Source organism: Falco naumanni, chromosome 10 (assembly GCF_017639655.2).
Source record: "Falco naumanni isolate bFalNau1 chromosome 10, bFalNau1.pat, whole genome shotgun sequence".
Classification (NCBI taxonomy): domain Eukaryota; kingdom Metazoa; phylum Chordata; class Aves; order Falconiformes; family Falconidae; genus Falco; species Falco naumanni.
The window spans coordinates 20,482,320-20,501,859 of NC_054063.1; the positions used below are offsets into that span (position 1 = coordinate 20,482,320).

General features: G+C 58.4%; 1 protein-coding gene across 2 annotated transcripts in view; it reads right to left on the reverse strand.

Annotated features, from left to right (window-relative positions):
• Nucleotides 1–19,540, reverse strand: part of B4GALNT4 (beta-1,4-N-acetyl-galactosaminyltransferase 4) — a 33,093-nt gene that overhangs the window by 7,620 nt on the left and 5,933 nt on the right. For both annotated transcript variants that reach the window (XR_005829964.1, XM_040609158.1), the window contains exons 2-13: nt 10,647–10,762; nt 7,811–7,921; nt 7,023–7,118; nt 6,615–6,705; nt 6,201–6,301; nt 5,390–5,457; nt 4,856–4,934; nt 3,079–3,145; nt 1,362–1,505; nt 1,004–1,113; nt 567–667; nt 106–188 (exon numbers count right to left, since the gene is read on the reverse strand). Coding sequence is in view for 1 of the 2 variants with exons in the window: in XM_040609158.1 (XP_040465092.1) it covers nt 106–188; nt 567–667; nt 1,004–1,113; nt 1,362–1,505; nt 3,079–3,145; nt 4,856–4,934; nt 5,390–5,457; nt 6,201–6,301; nt 6,615–6,705; nt 7,023–7,118; nt 7,811–7,921; nt 10,647–10,762 (1,167 nt within the window). In the remaining variant the exon portion in view is untranslated. The remainder of the gene's footprint in view (nt 1–105; nt 189–566; nt 668–1,003; nt 1,114–1,361; nt 1,506–3,078; nt 3,146–4,855; nt 4,935–5,389; nt 5,458–6,200; nt 6,302–6,614; nt 6,706–7,022; nt 7,119–7,810; nt 7,922–10,646; nt 10,763–19,540) is intronic.

The following is a 19,540-nucleotide window of genomic DNA, read 5'->3' on the forward strand; positions in this document are numbered from 1 at the left end:
CTCCTCGTGGATGGGCTGGTGGATGAGGATGCCAGGTGCTCAGCCCCGTGCTGAGCTGCTGAGGGATGCCCAAAAAGCTGCTGGCGGGGAGCTGGCAGCACTCACTGTCTGGGTTGAGGAAGAGAAATGCTCGCTGGCGTGGATCCTCCTCCTCTTCATCCATCTTCATGTACTTATAAAAACCAAACCTGGGAAACAGAAAGATGATGTCCCGGAGATAAGGGAGGAGTGTACACGTGAAGGGACGTGCTCGCACACACGCAAGCCCATGCAGGGAGGAACATCCCCACCTGCAGTGCAGGTGCCCGGGCACAGCCTGGCTCCGAAGGGAGCTGGGATCCCCAAAATCCAGGAGCACTGCCAGGTCTCAAGCTGCTACGTGCCTGAGAGATGGGGAAAGAGCCAGCCTAGAGGTGGCCCTTCCAGTAGGGATGGAGCCTGGGGACACACAGCTGAGGATGCATCATCTCAGTGCCGTTTCCCCAGCTCTTTGAGTGCCCTCTTGACATCAGCCCCCTCCTACCCCTCCATGTAGCACCCCCAAACACCAGCCCCACAACACTTACTTCTCCAGGTAGAGGGGGGACTCCCTGTAGAAGCACTTGTTCTCTGTCTCCATGTGAGTGAGGCGCGTGAAGTCATTGGGGTACACGAACGAGAGGTAGACCTGGGGAGATGACCACGCTGCCATCACCCTGGCACAGAGCAGGCTCACTCTGAGGAATCGGGGACCAGCAGGGCTAGGAGCCAGGGACCTGAGGCCAACAGTGCGGCCCCACAACAGCAAGGTGACCCTGAGCACCTCAAACACCCCGTGGGACTTTTAACTCAAACCCTTTCAGGTCAAGGTGGGGAAGCTCAGCCTGATCCTCCAGCAAGGGACATTTCTCCTGGATCCTTAACCGAGTGGAAGCATCCCTGCCCTGGGGTGGGGGCAAAGCACTTGGCTTTGCTGTATCTCCCATGGGAGCGTGACCCCGTCACATCGTGGGGAGACACTTACAAATTGCAGGCCCTGGTAGCGGGCGATGGGGAAGTCCTTCACCACGTAGGTGGGGCTGTAGGCACAGGGCACCAGCACGTTCTCCACTCGAGAGGCCTCAATCGCAGGGGCTGAAGAGAAGTAGCCATGGCTCAGCCCCAAGCCAGCCCCTACCACCCCTTAGCCCAGCCCATGTTACAGTTTGTAGCACAAACCATCCCAGCGTGCCCCCCTACAGACCCCAGCAGAGATGCCCTCCACCCAGGAGATGGGCAGAAGGTAGGAGGGATGCCCTTGGTGCCTGTGGCAGCCAGATCCTGCCTTCTTCCTCACTCAGAACCCCACACAGACCTGCAAGGATCTGATCCCAGCCACTTACTGAGGAAGAAGGTGTCCCTGGGGTCAGACTTCAGCATGTCAGCCCCGTGCTCGTCTTGCTGCGCCTGCCAGAGGTAGCTCCCGCTGTAGCTGGCCAAGGTCTGTGGGATGTGCTCCACGTGGTTCATCTTCAGGGACGATTCGTCTGAAGAAGGCAAAGACAGCAGCTGAACCCCACAGGCACCCATGTACAGAGCTTTGTCCCAGAAGCATCCTCTCCAAGGTGACACTTCCCGACCTCTCCATCCATCCCTCCCACCAAGAGGGCTCAGAGGATTGTGGATTCCTCGTGCTCCCAGGGGAACGAGGGGAGCCAATGTGTTTGCACAAGGGCAAACCCAGCTCCTCCAGCCCCTTCATGTGCTTGCAGACACCATGACTAATCAGCCTAATGATTATTGCCATCAACTAAGAGCACGGAGAGGACAAGGGTACAGCTGATCTCAGCCAGGCAGCCTGGCTCTGATTACAGCATCGCTCATCACCCTCAAGACAAGGGGTGAGAAGCTCAGGGGGTTTACCTCCCAAGGACACAGGGATTAAACCCTGAATGTCCTTCCCAGTAGAGGTGCCGGTAAATGCAACGTGAGCTGGTTTTGCCTCCTATTCAGGGATGAGGATGGCATGTCATCCTTGGCTATCAACCAGCCCCCAGACCTCCCCAGGGGAGGTCACCTTGCTCTGGTCATCTTGGCTGTGCTCAGAGCTGTCTGCTCCGAGCACCCAGGGGTGCTCCCTTCCCAGGCAGCCCTGCCTGCTGCAGAGCCCTGGGGAAGCACGCAGGTCCTGAAACAAGCAGGAACCCCCTTCCCAAGCCCCAAATTCTTCTACTTGCAGCAGGGAAAGGCTCCCCAAACGCATCTGTGCAGCTGGCTGAGGTTGGGCTGCAACCCCTGCAAAAGCCCGGAGAAACGGAAGGAAGGAGGGTGCTCTGCGTGCATCCCCCACGACACGGGGATGGGCTCCCCACAAGTGACATGGCTTTACCCCAGGATGCTGCTGGGGTCTGAGGAGCCGGGAAGTGGGAAAGAGAAGCAGAAATAGCCAGCACTGATGGATAGTGGTTGGGGGGGGTGCGGTTTATCTGCACATCGTGCATCTCATGGGAACCTGCGTCAATGCCAGCAACACCCCTCCATCCCTCTTCTCCTCATTGATCCCCGCCTGTTGCCTGTCCCCTCCTGCCTTATCGACACCTTCCAGGGCATGTTTGATGACCAGTCCTCCAGCATATTGAGCCCTGGGGCAGGACCCATCTATCAAGCCCTTTCTTGCTGCCAGGGAAGGGGCAGGAAGCAGAAGATCTATAGATTTAATTAAACCTTGCACCATCCATCCCTGCTTACACGACAGCTCCTCATAACTCAGGGCCAGGCCAGGGAGCCAGCCCTCCGTGGTCTCATTAGCAGGGATGAGGCTGGAGCACCAGCAGAGTTGTGCTTCCGTGGCATGTCACCTCTGCATCCCATTTTTAGGAGGGTTGCAGCACACTCCCAGCATCACCCCTACCCACCGCAGCCCCTTGCCTCCTTCCTTCCACCCAAGCAGCAGCTCGGGGTGGGGGGGTGAAAGGCTGAAATCTTCCCCCAGGATCTGATTTCCCAGGATCTGGTTTGCTTCCCAGGCTCTGGTGCTGTCTCTCCCCAGCTGCGCCAGCACGTACAGCCCCCTCGAGAGCTTGCTTGCCGTGGCTGCGGGCGGACACGTGTGGTCCTTACCTGTGTACAGAGAGATGTAGGAGGAGTCAATCACTTCAAACTTCAAGCTGGGGAGGAAAACTCGCCACTAGGAAAAAATAAAAGGAGATGGAGAATGAGTGGGAGGGTGGCAGGGGTTCAGGGTGCGCTGGCCAACCCCAGGCACCCTCGGATGGGTCCTCTCCTGTCCTCAGCTCCCAGAAGCTTGCCTGCACCGATCCCAGCCCCGACCCTGCAGGAGAGGAACAAGGGAGAGGACTGGTGGTGCCCCAGCACAGACCCGGTCCCACCTCCTGCCTTTATCCAAGGTGATTTGGGATCAGCAGGCATCCCCTGGTGGTCTGGGAGAGGGAGGCTGCTGGAGGCGGGACACAGGCTCATGCTGCTTCTTCCCCCTTGGGTCTGCAACACGACCATCCATGGCCGTGGTCCTTCTGGGCCAGGCAGGCCAGACCCAGCCCTGCATCATCATCATCATCATCAGTAACATCACAGGAGGCAGCACAGCCACGCGTCCTGCCTCGCAGGGGAAGGACGATGCCGGGGCACAGAGCAGTTTCTCCCTGCAACCCCCTTCGACCTCAGGGCACGGAGCAGGGAGACCACGGCAGCCAGCAAGGACCTGAGCCAAAGTGCCTCACTCCGCTGCCGGCTGCTGCCTGAATGCACATTAAAAGCAGAGGTTGCTTAAGAGGGTCTTAATAGCTGCCTTCGTGCATTTTAAAAGCATGCCTTGAACCTTTGTCCAGGCAAGCCCTTAAATACCTACAGGGAGAGACGCGTTAGGGTCCTGCCTTTTTTGTTGTTTCTTTCTGAACATCTGAAAGGTTTCCCTCCCTCCAGCGAAAAAATGTCTCCCCCATCTATTTGTTTTTCACAGCAGAAATGCAGATCTTATCAGGATGGAGGAGATGGAGCCCTGGGAGGGCGAGGCTGAGCGATGTGGAAGAGAGCACCAGCAAGGAAGGGGTGTTGTCGGCCTCCCTGATGCTTTGCTGGCACCAGTTTGACTCCAGTGATTAATGACTGCTTGGGAGAAAGGAAACCTTTGCTAACACGCCAGCATCTTCCCCTCCCAAAGACAGCCCGAGCTCCTGACACACACGCTCCAGGCTCTGCCAGGGTTGTGCAGCCAAGGCAGACAAGTTCAGATTTGAAATTCACAGTATCTCTAAGAGGGAAAACAAAAAAAGGGGTGCACTCCATCACCTTGGCCACCTCTCCCCCCACTGACCCCAGGATGCAAGGTGGGCACCACTCACAGATGGTGTCCTGGGACCTGGCTGCTCTGATATTACATGCTCCAGGCTCTCCTTGCCCATGGCAACGGGCTCCTCCAAGGAGAAGCCCACAGGGGGCCTTTCCCCCTCTGCCAGCCCTTCTTCAGAAGGCCAAGGAGAAGGGATGGGACCAGCCACACAGAACTGGGTGCCCCATCACCACTAGAGCCTGGAGTGGAGGGGCTGCTCCGTCAGCATCCACTACGGGAGCACAGGGGAGGGACAGCAGGGCCGTTAGCTCCCCAAAGGCCATCGCACGGAAGGCCTGGATGAGCATGGAGAAAAGCAGCCTGCACCAGGCACCCTGAGCAGGAACAGCCCAGGGAGATGGGCCCCGGCTTCGCTGGAGCAACGCTGACTCGTCCCCTCTGCGGACCGAGTCGCTGGCAGCCACAGGAGGGGGAAATCATGGCTCTGCTCCAGGATAAAGCGTTCTAACATGCATCGGGAAAAGCCCTGCTGCCGGCTCTTGACAGGGCAAGCCTTGAAAGCAGCATGGCATGGGGGCATTTACTCACACCAACTTCCACGTGGTCTGAACCTCGGTCGTCTTGTTTGTGGAGCAGCTCGAAGTAGTAGCGCCTGGAGGACATGAGGCTGTGCGAGAGGGGAAGGCGCCAGTCAGAAACCACCGCGGAGCTGACAGCTACCAGTGCCAGGGTGACGGGTGCTTCCCTGCCAGAGGAGCCATCCCAGGAAATCTTCTCTGTCTTGCTGACATGTGGCTAAACCTTCCTGGGGCAAGGGGACCGGCAGCGTGATGTGGGTATCTGCTCCCCCATCCCACTGCTGAGAAGCTTCACAAGACCGGGGGGAACCCCCATCCCTCGTCATCTGCAGAGGTGCCCGCGGCCCCCAGCACCTTCAAGCCATGGACCCGGGGGCACAGTTGGTTGAGCTCCTGTCCAGCCCAGACCCCACACACCTGCTGGGAAGAGACTGTGGCCAGGCCTCCTCCAAGGGAGGAGCCGGTCAGTCAGCGCGGAGGCAGCAGCTCTGTCTCCCCAACTCCCTCCACCCAAGGTGGGCAGCAGGAGCAAGGCCACACTCACCGCAGAGGCTTGGAGACTTGTGAGCTGAATTTGGTGAACTCCCCCGGTGCCGTCCACTCGGTGCCCAGCTTGGGGAAGGAAGAAAGAGCGTGTGAGAGCACAGGGGACACCACGGGCCAAGCAGGCACAAGGCCCAGACCCCATCAGCTCCTCCACCTCCATCCGGCACTATGCTGTGCTGCAGAAAGGTTCTTCAGGCAGAAGGACATCCCAGGAGCTCTATCCCAGAGCCTGCTTGTCCCCAGCCATTGGCACTCCTGCTACAAGAACTTGTCACCAGCCAACACCACCAAGATCCCAACAACACATGGGTGCAAGGACAGACCACAGAGTTTCCAGTTAACAGGAGTTAACGCCAAGAAAAACCAGGAGCAAATATTAAATCTCCTATTCTGGGACATAAGCTGGTCTTTGGTAGCTACAGCTAGGATGGGACCAAGGGGCAGGTGGTCCTTCAGAAGCCAAACCAGGTCTGGCCAGGGGCAGAGATGGTACCAGGCTGAAATAGCCCAGCATTTCCCAAGGGAGCAAAGAAGCAGGGGAGCTGCCTCTGACAAAGTCACACATGGACCCTTTAAGGGCTGCTGCAGCAGAGGGACTTGTGGACAGGAGAATTCGCAGTGCCTAAAGAGCACCCGTGGGTTTGAAACATCGTTAATTGAGCACTAGGGAACCCCAGGAGGCACTTGGGATGGTTATCAGCATGCTGGGAGCAAGGAACGAGGCACCCCGAGGGAGGAGATGCTCTCACTGGGAGCTCGAGCATCCCCCATGTAGCGAAAGGCAGAGGGTCGAGGATGATGGCACGTACCTTGCCCACGAACGCAGCCAGCCGGGAGTTGGACGGGCTGTCATCAGAACTGAGCCAGAACTCTGAATTGTCATCCGAAGCCACAGAAAACTGGAAATCCCCTGCAGAAAGCAAAGGAGAAGGTCACCACCGAGAAATACAGTAGCACAGGCTCAGCCCCGGCGCCTCCTTGTGCAATGGGGAAATAGGGATGGATGGACAGAGGTGATGGGGCCACCCCAGATCCCACATCATGGATGGGATTGGGGCTTCACCTCCCCTGGAAGCAACCAGGGAAAAGTCTTTGCTCCAGAAAGACCCTCATGCCCAGGGGTTTGGGGACTGCCTCCGAGCCTCATGTGGTCTAAGGTGGGGGGAGGAGGCAGCTTCTCCACGTTGCTGCAGGGGGAGAAGAGGCCAAGCTCCATCACTCACCATCCTTGAAGGGGTGGATGTAGCCAAAAATCCTCAGCCCATAGTTCTTCCACTTGGGCGACACAGCCAACTTCTTCACTGTGGTGCGGGTCTGTGGGGGAGGAACAGAGACACGAAAGCATGAAGAGTTCATGCCCAGGCTCACGCCTTACAGCAACATCACCCTCACCACCTCCCTCCTGGTTATCCCAGGGTCCCCTGTCCCTGGCACCAGAGGGGACATGGAGGTCCCATCACACCCATTTCTTCCTCCATCCCTGCTCTGCTGGGAATTACCTGCCCCAAACCAAAAAGCCTGTGAGCAAAGATCTTGAGGACCAAGCCCACAGCCAGCGGAGATGCAGCAGCACCCAGAGAAGAACAAGCAGACCCTCCCTCCGACCCACCAGCATCAGGCCTGGGACTCACGTGGGGAAAGAGAGGAAAATGGAGATTCTTCCTCAGGTGCCTCACAGCTCCTCCACACCAGTCTTCGAAGACGTGCAAGTTTGCCTTCCCTTTGTACTGTGGGATGGGAGAGGGAGATGAGCAAGTTGTCCCCTCGCATCCCCCCTCACCTGCCAAGGACAGCGTTAGGACAGGCTGAAACATGGATGTCAAGCCCTAGGGATGTCACTCGTGTGGCCTCAGCTCTTCTGCAGTGACACCGAGCTGCCATGCCTGTGCCAGCCCCAGGGTCACAGAGCCAACCCTCAGGAGATCACCCTCCTGCTGTCGCTGCTTTGGGTCCCAGGCACACTTGGATAAGAGACGCTGTCTGGACACGGCACCAAAAGCCTGACCCCATCCATCCTTCATCCTCCCCCAGCATCCATCCCACCAGCACACAGCCAGCACCCAGAGACAGGTGCAGCGTGGACCCATCCAGAGAAGACAGGCAGCAAGTTGTCCCCTCGCACACCCATGCAGACTGATGAGGGGCTGACACACACCCATGGCCTGCACCCAGGCGGCTCATCCTCACGGGCACCAGGCTGACCCCAGGACAGGTGATGGAGGGCAAGGAGGAGGATGGCTGGAGATGGCTTTGGAGCCTGCTGCACTGGAGGGACATTCAGTTGGACCTGATGATCTTAAAGGTCTTTTCCAACCTAAAAGATTCTGTGATTCTATGACGTGGGCTGCAGGCTCCCCAGCGAGGGACCTCCTCCTCTACCATACCCCCCTGCCGCCTTTGCTGCTCCCTGCCCACCCACCTGCTCGTTCCAGGGCAAAGCCTGCCTGGTTAGGTTGAGTTTGGGGTGCGTCGTGGCTCGGTTGGACCGTTGGCCTCTGGAAAACCAGCCGTCCAAGTCCTGCCCATCATTCTGCCGAGGAAGCAGGAGGGAGAGATGAGATGAGAGATGGAGGGGATTTGGGCCAGCCTGGCCGTGCTTGCAGGATGGCTCCCTAGATCTAAACGTCTCATTTTGCACATCAAGTGTTGCCAAACCCAGGTGAAAGCTTTCGAGGCTAACAACAAAGGAAAGCAGGGGCAAGGCAGAAAAGTATTGGCAAGGTGTCCCGGGGAATAGAGTTTCAAAATGTTCCAGCCAAACTTGTTTCCCTTCTGCTGAGAGAAGCTTCTCTAAAACAGTGAGTTTTCTGTTCACCCAAACGGTCTGTCTGGCCTGATGGGCTACTGGAAATGACATCCCTTGGGCTCTGCCTCCGAAAGAGCAGAAGCAATCTCTGTGCCCAACACAGGCAGAGCAAGCGGGATGTTTCTGCACTCCCCCTCTTCCTTTAAAGTGGATTAGGTTAATCTGATTGCTTGTGCCTTGTAATTCAGAGGGATTAGGCGAGCACTCACCTGCCCCCGGCTTGCTGAAAAGGTGGTGGGTGGCAAGGAAGAGCCAGGCGCTTCTGGAGCCCAACCAGAGCATCCTCCTTGTGCACCACGTTTGCAGCTGCAGGCAGAGCTGGAGCAAGCCAGTGCCACCCCAGGGCACTGTTCCAGCTCGCTGCCGTCACAGCCCAGGGAGCACGGGCGGAGGGGTGGGGGACCAGCCAGCACACAGGGACAAAAAAGCCACTGACCCTCTGCAAAGCGACCACCGACCTGCCCCTCTGTCACATTTGAGGTGATGGGAAGCTGTACCTGTCACAGGGGTACCCGGCTGGTGTCACAGCCCATTGTCACACCGGTGACACCTGCACTCAGTACCAGCCCTCTCCAGGAATGGGACCGAGGGGGGTACGGATGTCCCGGCCACCTGTCTCAGGAAGATCCACCGTCCCCATCGCCCATGGCCTCAGCCAGGCAAGGAGGGACTGTGCCACCCCCCAAAGAGCAGAGCTGACCCCCCCTCGAAAGCAGAGCCCAGCTCCGAGCCCAGGTGAGGGGAACTGCAGCACTGACAAAACACAGCCTGTTAGGATGCACAGTGCCAAAGAAATAATTAGCAATCTTGGCCTAAATGAACTCATTAGCATCCCGGAGGAGGGGAGTGGTACCCTTGGATAACATTATTAAGGAGGTGGCGTAATTGTGCCACACTTGTTGGAAGGATTCACCCTCCTCTCGGGGAAAGCCGAGAGACACAACTCCTGTTGTCCCCCTCTGCCCTCAGCGCGGGTTGGTGCTGGGTTTCTCCAGGCACCTCATTTTCCTCCTTTGTCCATTTCTTCCTGATTTATGAGGATCAGAGCAGGGGTCATCCCTTCTCACCCATCCCCTGCCAGCCAGCCAGGCGCAATCAGCCTCTTCCCTATTCTTATTTTTCACCGACTAATTGCTGCCTAGCCTGAAGCCTGGCTCTCCTGGCTGGCACATGGCTCTCCACCCCCAGCAGCTGGAAAAACCTCTTGGTCCCTCTATGGAGAGGGACCAGGACAGGCCTCCATCACACGGGTGAGATGGGTAGAGAGGATGAGCCACCAGCATCCCTGCTCTGCCCCAAAGATAAAGGGCCAGCTATGCCAACAGCGAGATCTGCAGCTGGGGACTCACCAGGAGGGAACTTTTCCACTGCCTTTTTGGAAGCAGCATTTTTTTGCTCTGGTTGGTCGACTCCTTTTGAGCCGGGCTGTTTGCTTTCAAACTGGAGTGAACTTTTCCCCGCCTGCCCCAACAGAGGGGACTATTCAGCCCGGCTCCCCGCAGATAGGAACCGGGGTGGGTTATTTGCTGAAGGTGGGGACAAGCCAGCCTTTTAATTGCAGAGCCAGCGATGCTGTCCATGTCCAGCAGCTGCGAAAGACACGGGGCAGGGCTACGCATAGACGGGCCGTCGAGAGGGCTCCGGGCACAGGGACTCGATGCTTTCCCCCTCCCTCCAGAAACAAAACACTCACCTGTGCTCAAAGCACCGGGGCCTGGGCACAGCCCACGTGATGCCCACCCCAATGGCAGCAGGCTGTCACCAGGGCTTGCGGCAGTTTGGCAGTGAGCTGCTGTTCGAACAGGGCAGGGGACACCATATGGCTCCCCTCTCCCGCCATCCCCCGTGCCCGCCCTGCTCCAAAGCCTCTTGGTAACAACAGGGTGAAGAGGGGACAGCAGGGTGCTGAGCAAGGGCTTGGTGACAAGTTGAACAGGGACATCAGGGCATCCTCTGGCTACGGTGCTAAGTGCCTCCCAAGCTGTTAGCAAGGAGAGAGCCTCCCTCCAGCTTGTTTGGACCCCATCTGGGGTATACTGGGTCCAGTTTGGGGCTCTCCAGTCCAGGGCAGGCAAGCAGAGGTTAGCAAGATGGAGCAGAGGACACAGGAGAAGGTGGCTTTGCCCAGCAAAGCAGGACCTTACTGTCACTGGCAGCTACGCAAGAGTGAGGTGCAGAGATGATGCCAAGCTCTTCCCAAAGGAGTGACAGGGTGAGAGGTACAAGGCGCAACACTAAAACTTTCAATGTGATATTGGGGATTTGGTTTTAATCCACCATGAGGGCTGCTGAGCAGAACTAGAGAGGTTGTGCCCTCTCCACCCTTGGATCTGCTCAGCTGGACAAGGCTCGGAGCACCCTGCTCCAGCTGGCCGTGTGTTGGGCAGGGGACATGGACCAGCGTCCCCCAGGTCCCTTCCCACCGACCCTGCTCCGGCTCCCACATTACCATCGGCTCCTCCTCACGGCTCTCGCTGGAGTCCTCGGCTTTTCCCCGCCGTGCCGATGCCTGGGCTGCTGCCGGCCGCCGGCCGGGATCGGTCACCTCCCCCAGCCTCTCGCCATCTGCGAGGGGAGCAGAGGAAGGGGTGAGACCACAGCCGCCCCCTCCCCATCCCGACACTACTCCTCTTCTGGGGACACCTCTCGCCCTGGCACAGGCAGGCGCTGCCACCGCCGCTGCTCCCAGCGAGGAGGGGCACATGCAGGGATGACAGCGGGGGGCGCTGGCTGCAATTCCCCTCATTACATTTGTACTAAGCAGCTTGCAGCAGCTTATCACCATCAGGTTTAATTACACCCCCCGCAGCCCAGCTCACGGCCCTTTACGTAAGAGACAGACGGGATAAGCTCCTGTGGGATCTCATTCCCATCCATCCTCAGGGAAGTGTCCTTGCTCCCCTCCCACTCTGGGCTCTGGCTCTCCCAGAGCATCCCATGGCACTGCCCAGAGCACACCAGCTCTGAGCCCCCCCCCAAGACATATTCTCCCCAAACCCACCTTCCCACCGCACCACAGTAAAGGCACCACTGCAAAGACCTCGCTAATGGGCTCATCACAGACGCCTTCATTACCGTGTGCTGCGTTAATTATTCCCAACCTACGGGCTCCCCTCTGCAGCTCCCACCCAACTTCCCCAGCTGCGGAGGGAGGCTTTATTTTAAGCCACCCTTGCATTACAATAACCGACTCCCCTCAAAATAACGGTGCGGACTTGGAAAATGTATTAGTTATTTGGGGCGGGGGGGCACATCCCCTTTCTCTGCCATAGCCGATGGGTGCCTCTAAACTTTTTAGACAACGTCCCAAAACCTGGTGGGATGGAGGGAGTTTGCAGCTCAGCCGTCACCCCCGACGCCAGCACACGGCTCGGCTCTGCCTTTCAAACCACTGCCAAGGGAAGCTCCACACGACGCTCAGAGAGGTGGGTGTCCAAGAGCCACCGCGGTGAACAACCCTGGGTGCCCCCCAAAAACCAGCTGCCCCCATATCGCAATAAAGGGGAGCCCCAGACATCATCAGCAGTGGCACAGCCCCGTCCCCCAGCCACCGACATCGCGGCAAGGGGGTTGCTGACACCCTCCCAAGGGTACGGCAACATGCCCCCCCCCCCCCCCCTCCACACCCTCCCTCCCCCTACCAGCAAGTCCTGGGGGGCTCCCACCCCCACAAAGTGGAACAGCCTCAGTGGCTGCTGCGGTGGGAGCTGCCGGGGCGGCGAGGAGAGGCCTGGGGTGCCCCCAGAGCCCCCCGCCTCCCATGCCATTAGTATTCCAGCCACCGCACAGCCGGCGTCGCCTTGGAGATGGCAGCACAAATCCCATCCCCACCGCGAGGACAGGAAATTAAGCTCTAAAGCCCCTTCTTCAGCTCTCAGCCATTCTTCAGCCCCTGGCAGCTCCGACTCTCTCCTGGCAGCTCCCTGCCTCCCTCCAGCCACCCTCCTCCATCCCCGCATCCCTCAGGAGGGTGATGGGCAGCATCGCAGGGAGCAGTGGGACTGCATCCAGCTCTCATCTTCTCCGCTCTCAAGACACCCCCCCCCCTCATCACTCCCAGAGATGCTCCTGCAAGCACAGGCAGTGGAAATAAAGCTGATCCTTGCTGTGCCGAGGCTCTGGTATGGAGCGCTGGGGACAGCATTATTCCCCCACACACTGATCCGTGGATTAACCACGGCCACAAGGAGGAATTCAATGCTCCCAAGGGACCTGCCAAAGGATGGGATGCAGCAGCCAGCCCCACGGTACCCACTCAGGGCGTCTCTCCTAGCCTTGGAGGAGACAGATCCATCTCCCAAGGGATTTGCTGGCTCAGCACCCGTTTGCAGTGCAGGCTGGGGGTGCCGTGCTGCATGTCCTGCCCCAGGATGGACTAACCCCCTCTCCGGGTCTCTGCTGCCCAGCCCTGGGTGCTGGCGAGCAAACCTGAGCCAGCAGCGTCCCAGCTGCACCCACAGGGATGGGGGATGGTTGGACGTCGTCACCCCGCTTCGTTCAGCCCTTTTTGCTCACATCTGGGTACCGCACCCAGGTTTGGGCCCCTGCTGCAAGGCACTGGGTTAACCGGCGAGAGATTATTTGATACAAATTGGAGCAAAGTGGGGAAAAAACACATGCTGCGCCCAGCAAGGCTGTGGAAGCTCTATCCTTGGAGCCTCTCAAGACACAAAGCCACGGGCCCCCTGCTCTCTCTTCATCCCCATCACCCAGCTCCACCCTCATCAGGGATCCTCTCGAGCTCAAGCAACTCCTCTCAAGGAGCAGGACAGGGCTTGTGCTCCCTGCTCTGGTTTGCATCGAAATCAAACCTGACAGGGTTTGAGTAACACCAAGGCTCAAAACCTGTGTGCCTTCAGCAGACCCCTCTCTCTTCCTGGTGGGAGGCAAGCGCTCACTCCGAGAGGCACCCGCATCCCAGAAGTGAAAGCGCCAGCAAAGCCCCAGTAAGAGGCTTCCGTGCCAATGTTTATTCCCCTGCAATTTAAATATTGGATAGGACAGTCAAGGGCAGCCTTAGCCAAACATCCAAATGCTAATCAGCCTGTGTGGGAACTGCAAATAAATGCCTGCCTTGATAAGGGGAAGGAAAAGCCATCACCTTGTACCAGTGAGCATCACTTTGCTCCCCCAGAAGAACGGAGCCCCTTTGGTCTGGACCTCAGCCCCACAAGAGAGGAGCAGGTCGGGGGGGCACAGGAGGATGAGGAGGGAGAAAGCAGCGCTGGGAGGAAAGAGGGTTGCAGTTTGCCCCTGCTTGGTTTCCTCCTATGCATCCTCCCAGCCCAGCAAGACCCGTGAGCCATGCCCAGCCCAGCTGCTCCCCCCGCATCCCCTCCGGGACGTGCAGCCAGCACTGCTGTGGCGCTGATTCTGCTGGCCTGCCTCCTCCCCTCGCCCAGGGCCAGAAGAGCCACGTATGGGCAGGTAGCAGGGGCTGAGGCTGGGGGAAGGCCAGGAGGAGAGCAAGGGACCCACTTGCTTAGAGGACTGTGTTACCCGGGGGGATGCTCGGCAGGGATGCATTAAAAGCTCTCCCCCAGAGAGCGCAGCAGCGATGCTAACGCTTTCAGAGCCACCTCTGAATCACAGCAGCCTCCAGACACAGAGCCAGGGCCAGCAGCGCTCCTCACGAAGAGGCCACGGGTGCAAGGGACCGACCCCATCGCACAGCACCGACCAGAGTGACGCCTCCCCGGCAGAGAGGACCTTCCCCGTTATCACAGCCACACAGACCCCCGTGCCGCCTCCCCCTCGGCTGGGGAGCACAGAGGGCCTTTCAGCAGCACAACCCTGCCTCCCTGCCTCCCTACCTCCCTTCTCTGCTGACGACACGCAGCTCGCTCGCCCCAAACACAGCCCCTTTCTTCGGTTAGGGTTCGGAGCCGGGATTTCTCCTGTAGCTTTCTGGACCCTTTCCAAACCCTCCAACGTGGTTAGAGATGCCCCTCACTTTACGCTTCCTCCCGTATCTCCTAATTGCTGCTAATGAGTCTCCCCTCTACAGTCACTTGCTGCAAGCTGACTCCGCTCTCACACCGTGCGCCCAGGCCAGTCACAGGACGAACCCTGACAGCCCGGCAGCACGGATGGGGGGGAGCCTGCAAAAGGAGCAGGGCTGGGATTCCTAAAACCCCCAGTTCTGGCCCTCCAGCTGGATGCTCAGCCCCGATAAGCTCCGACTGCTCAACAGGAAGGATCCCACAGGCAGACATCAGGTGGGACAGGCTGGTCCTGGCCATCAGGGTGGAACGGATGGAGCCACTGGAGAGAAACCACAGGGATGGGATAGTGATTGGGCAGCGCCTTGGCATGCTCTGCCCAGCTCCAGCTACAGCCATGGCTCTGCTGCCTGCCCCAGAGGTACTCACCTGAGGATGAAACTCCCCGAGCAGCAGGTGAGAACTCTTTGGGGACGAAGAGCATCAGCTAAGTGGTGGGCATGGCACTGGAGGAGGCGGCAGCACTGCCCAGGACCTCACAACATCCTCCCATCCCACACAGCTCCTCAGTCAGGGTCCAAACCTGCTTCACTCCAGGCTGGTGAGCAATACTGAGCCCTTGGGGCCTCAGGGGTGAGACCGCTTCCTTCGGGAGAAGCCTCCAGCAGCAGCAGCTGCAGATCCTCAGGTATTTTTCTGACCCCAAAGGGCACCTGGGATCAGCCAGCGAGAGAGGAAACGATGCACCCCAGCCCCGCGTGCCCAAGCACACTGGTTGGGTAGGATTAGGGGAACAGTCCCCGTGCAATCTCCTAGCCCTTTCCCAGCAAGCTGACCCTACAGAGTGGACATGTGGAGTGATTCATCCCTCGCCAGGAGCCACATCCTGCTGAAACACAGCCCTCAGCAGGGCTGCCCACCCCCTGCCTGCCCCACACATCCCTGCTCAAGCCCAGCTGCCTGCAAAGCCCCGATAAAGATCAGGGGAGACGGCTGGGACCAGATAGGGCTGGAAAAATGATAACGTTCAAGCAGAAAATCATGTCTAAGCTCAAACCCCCCAGATCTTGTGCTGGGAGAAAAAAAAAAAAGGGCAAAGCATTTAAGCTGCAATTTGGAAATGCCCCACAGGGCCACCCAGGAGCTGTGGTTTGGTTTCCCAGGCCCTGTGTCACCTGTGAAGGTCTGACACCTTGGCCAGCCTCCCCCTTGGAGGGGCACAGCACCATGCCCCAGGGGACACGGCTGACGAGGACAGCCTGGCGGCGGGAGGAGATGCCCATAAATGCGAGGGAGCCCCAGCGTTGCTGCACACAGGAGCCCACAGTTCCCCACCAGCCATCCCAATGAGCAAGCCATGACTAGAGCAATGGAATAGGAGATGGATGGATTTAGCTCAGTCCTTCAAGAAATCCCCTCTGGTGTGACCATCTGCTCTCCTGTTATCCCATTCCTGCAGCAAAATCCACGCTGGATGGGAGCTGGGTGGGCAGAGCTACCTCCAGTCCAGCTCGAGCAGCCTCACCATCATTCATCCCTGAAACACCAGTGGACTGGGCTGCAAGGGTTTTCCAAAACCATCCAGGTGTGTTCAGAGCTGCATCTTCACCTGGATCCCCACCTCCTGGCCCAAAGACGAGCTGAGAAGCAGCACCACCATCCATGCATAGAAGATGAGGAAAGGGAAGGAGAAACACAACCAAAGCCAGAGCTCAAGCATCCCCAACCATGCCAAGCTCTGTGGTCAAAACCTGAGCTGGAGGTAGGTTTCACTGCTCACACAAGCCTGGGTTTTGCTGGTCTCCTCAGCATCCCAAAGCTGCTCCCCAGCACATCCCGAAGCCGAGGGACGGGCAATGAGGGTAAGATGTGGGAAGAGCACTGGCCCTGGGCTGCCTCCCCTGAGGGATAACTTCATCCCATGCTGCACTTCCCAGCAACGAAGGGCTTTTTGGCCTGGGGAAGGAGCCTACCAGAGTAGCCAGCTCCAATGCTCAAAAATCAGGCAAAGCCTTTGGAGGCTGGAAAACACAAGGGCCTGGGTTAATTCCCTTTATTCCCGCTGCCAGCTGCTGCAGGAGACCTTGGGAGCAACACAGGAGATTGCTGAGGGACCTTCACGGGCACGTGCCACTTCCTCGCCTTCCTGGGCAAATACAGATACAAGAGGAAAGGCCAGGGAGGAGCTGGGAGGGATGGATGCCCTGCATCTCTGTGCCGTGAGGAAGCACTGCTCAGGAATGTGCTGGCAACACCATGACAACACCGTGAAAGTCAGGATGCTGAGGACCAGGTTTCAGGCATGCCGAGCACCCCAAGTCTAAGCTGACATCTTTTGAAATCCACCACTCAAGCAAGGTCTGTGCATGTCCTGGCTGCTCCTGATCTCTGAACTTCTGCAGGATGTTTTTGAGCTCTCTGAATCCAGAGGGAGAGGAGGAGGACAAAGCTTCTCCAGCATCCAGTCCAGCCACTCCGAGTCCATCCTCACAGCTGGGAAACACCACAAAGCTTCTGTAAAGAAAGCCCAGCCCACCCATCCCATCTCTCCCCATGAAGCAAAGAGAACTCAAACCCTACCAGACCAATGACCTCACAAAGAAAGTGGGGGAATACACCAGCCCTGCTCTTGGGAAAAGCCTGGTGGTGGAAAGAGAGGGGACAGAGCCTCACTCGTGGTAGCATGTGAAGCTACAACCATGCCAAAGGGGAACGCCAAGTTCCCAGCGAGATGCAGTACCCTTGTTGGGAGGATGCAGCAAAAGAGGGATGAAGGCAGCAACCCGAACCAGAAGACAGGCCAGAGATGCAGCGAGCAGGCGAGCAGCTCAGGGAGGACCATCCCGAGGACCTGCCAGGGGTTCAGGGGATAGAAAAGAAGGGCAGCAAGAACAGACGCCAGATCCGCAGCTGCAAAAGCGACAGGGTTAAACTGGGTTTACACCCCCAGCGAATTCAAGGTGATCTCTCCCTGCCTTCAGAGCTTGGTCGCCAGTAACAAATTAATCCCAAACCACATCAGGACGCAGGGCAGAGTGATGGCTGGGAGGTGCCCACCTCTGCAGGAGCTAGCAGAAAGGAGAAGTGCCCTCCCCAGGGCTCTGGTGCCCATCCTCAGATCCCAGGGAGCTGCTAACACTCCTGTTTGCCCCTGCAACGTAAATGGTGGCATCCCTCTGGCCATGCAGGATGCTCCCAGGATGCTGCCACCGGGCAGAAAATTGAGCTCATCCCCTGGTGCTCAACCCCTGAGGGCTGAATGGGGGCACCCTGCCGTGACAGGGCTCGGTGGGAGCAGAAGGAGCAGCAACATGAAGCGAGGTGACATTTAAACTCAGATACAACTGCAGCAAAGGCAGCGATGTCGATGTTTTTATTAAACCCACTGGTTTAATTACCGACAGCCCCGTGCTCTCCAGCACAGACACAGCCTCCAAGTCAGCCGCTGGAGAAGAGAAGCATAAGCATCCCTCCACCAAGCCTCCTAACAAGCTCTTAAGCAATTATAATTAGCCAGCAAGGAGTCAATATTGCAAACCTCCTTCCACGACTGCAAAAACACAGCGCTGCCCTCAGGGAAAACCCCACCGTGCTGCCTGCTCCAGGGCACCAGGGGAACCCAGGCAGCGGGTGCTCACAGGGGCTGGGTGACAGCAGACAATGTTGATGGCACCAAGGTGAATGGGGCTTGTGACCAGTATGGGGGTGCAGGATCAGACCACTGGCCAACACTTCCCTGCCTCCTTCGGTCACTCTTGCCTGCTTAGGTGCAGATTTTACCCACCACTGGCTGAGAAAAAGGTTTTGTTTCAGTCCTGGGTCACCACCTCAAGGAACAGATGCCTCACCAAGGAAGCCAGAGGAGCGAGGGGATTTTTTTCCATCCTCCCTCAAACCAATCCGTTTCATGCTGTTTACCCACTCTGTGACAACCCTCTCGGCTGGAGCAATGGAAATCGATGCGGAATTGCTCAGGGCTGGCGATGGAGCTGCCATGAGACCACTCGAACTGACAAACACCCACTGACAGAGGCAGCCCCAACCCTTCCACGCTCAGCTCAGGGTCCCAAATCCCTCCTGTGTAGTGACAGCACCCAGATCTCCCCCATCTTACACCTCACCAGGCATCCATTGGCCTCTGGTCCCCATCGGCTCCAGCATCTTTTCATTCTGCACCAGCTCCAAAGTGAACCAGAGCAGCTCTGGCCAGACCACACTCCCATCCCTCCGCCCTGCCCATGCGAACAGGGATGATGCTCACTCACAGCCGTTGGCACAAAGATTTCGATTCCTGGGACATAGCCTCTGGAAAAGGTTGCTCGTAGCCTGCGATGTGCTGAGAATCAGGCAGGATTCATTTCACACTAAAAATATTTCAGCCTCCACGCTGCCCTGCAGACAGCCCGCGGGGTTCATCGTTTCACCTGCCAGCTTTCCAACCCGTCTCAGCCAGCATCTGGCTGATCACCACCAGCCCCAAGTGCTTTGAACCTTCCCTTTATCTTTAATTTGGCAGTGAATTCGGCTGAGCTCTAACCGTTTGCAGAGACCATCCGCTCCCGTTTAGGCTCCCCCTAAAATCCTCCTGCACTCACACTCGTGCGGTCCCCACTGATCAGCAGCCGGCTCCCACCCAGCTCCTTGCTCAGCCAAAATCCTTCCTCGGCTGCCAATACCTTGGGATAGCTGCTTGCCCCCTCCCCAAAGAGCAGATCCAGAGAGGCCCAGCCAGGGCACAGCACAGGGAAGGGATGGGGCGGGGGGAGATGCATGGCAGTGCTGGGAAGGATAAAGCTCCCAAACACCAATGCAAAGAGCTCCTGGTGCTTGGGAACAGCCTGTACCACGGGGCGCGGGAATTGCTTCACCCTCCCTGAGCATCTCCAGATGCGCAGCGGCTACACCTCTGGAGCGGAGCGTTTGCCTAATAAAAAGGCGATATCCCTGCCCCAGCCCTTGCAGCTCCCACCTCCAGGCCCGGGATGGCTGACACACATGTCACCCCCCTAGACACCCTTCTGGGTGACCCCCGTGGCACCTCCCAGTGCAGCCATGTCCACCTCAACGCCTGCTGCCAGAGCAGCACCATCCCGGTGCTGTCACGGGCTCGGAGGGCACCGAGCCAGCCGGCTGCGGGACAGGGCTGTGTGGCACTGCCACAGCCGGTGCCGGCATGCCAGGACCCACCTGCTCCTCACCCCCCTCCGCCGCCGCGCTCCCTCAATCGCCCCTTTGATGCCGAAGCCGGCAGCACAGAGAGGGCTGTGACCGCGGCCATGCAGCTGGCACCCGGCTGCGGCTGCGCTCGCCTCCTGCATCCCTCCCAGCCCAGCGGACACCGGCATGAGCAAAGGGCACTGCCACGCCAAATCCCTCAGGATGCCGATGCCGTGCTGGATGA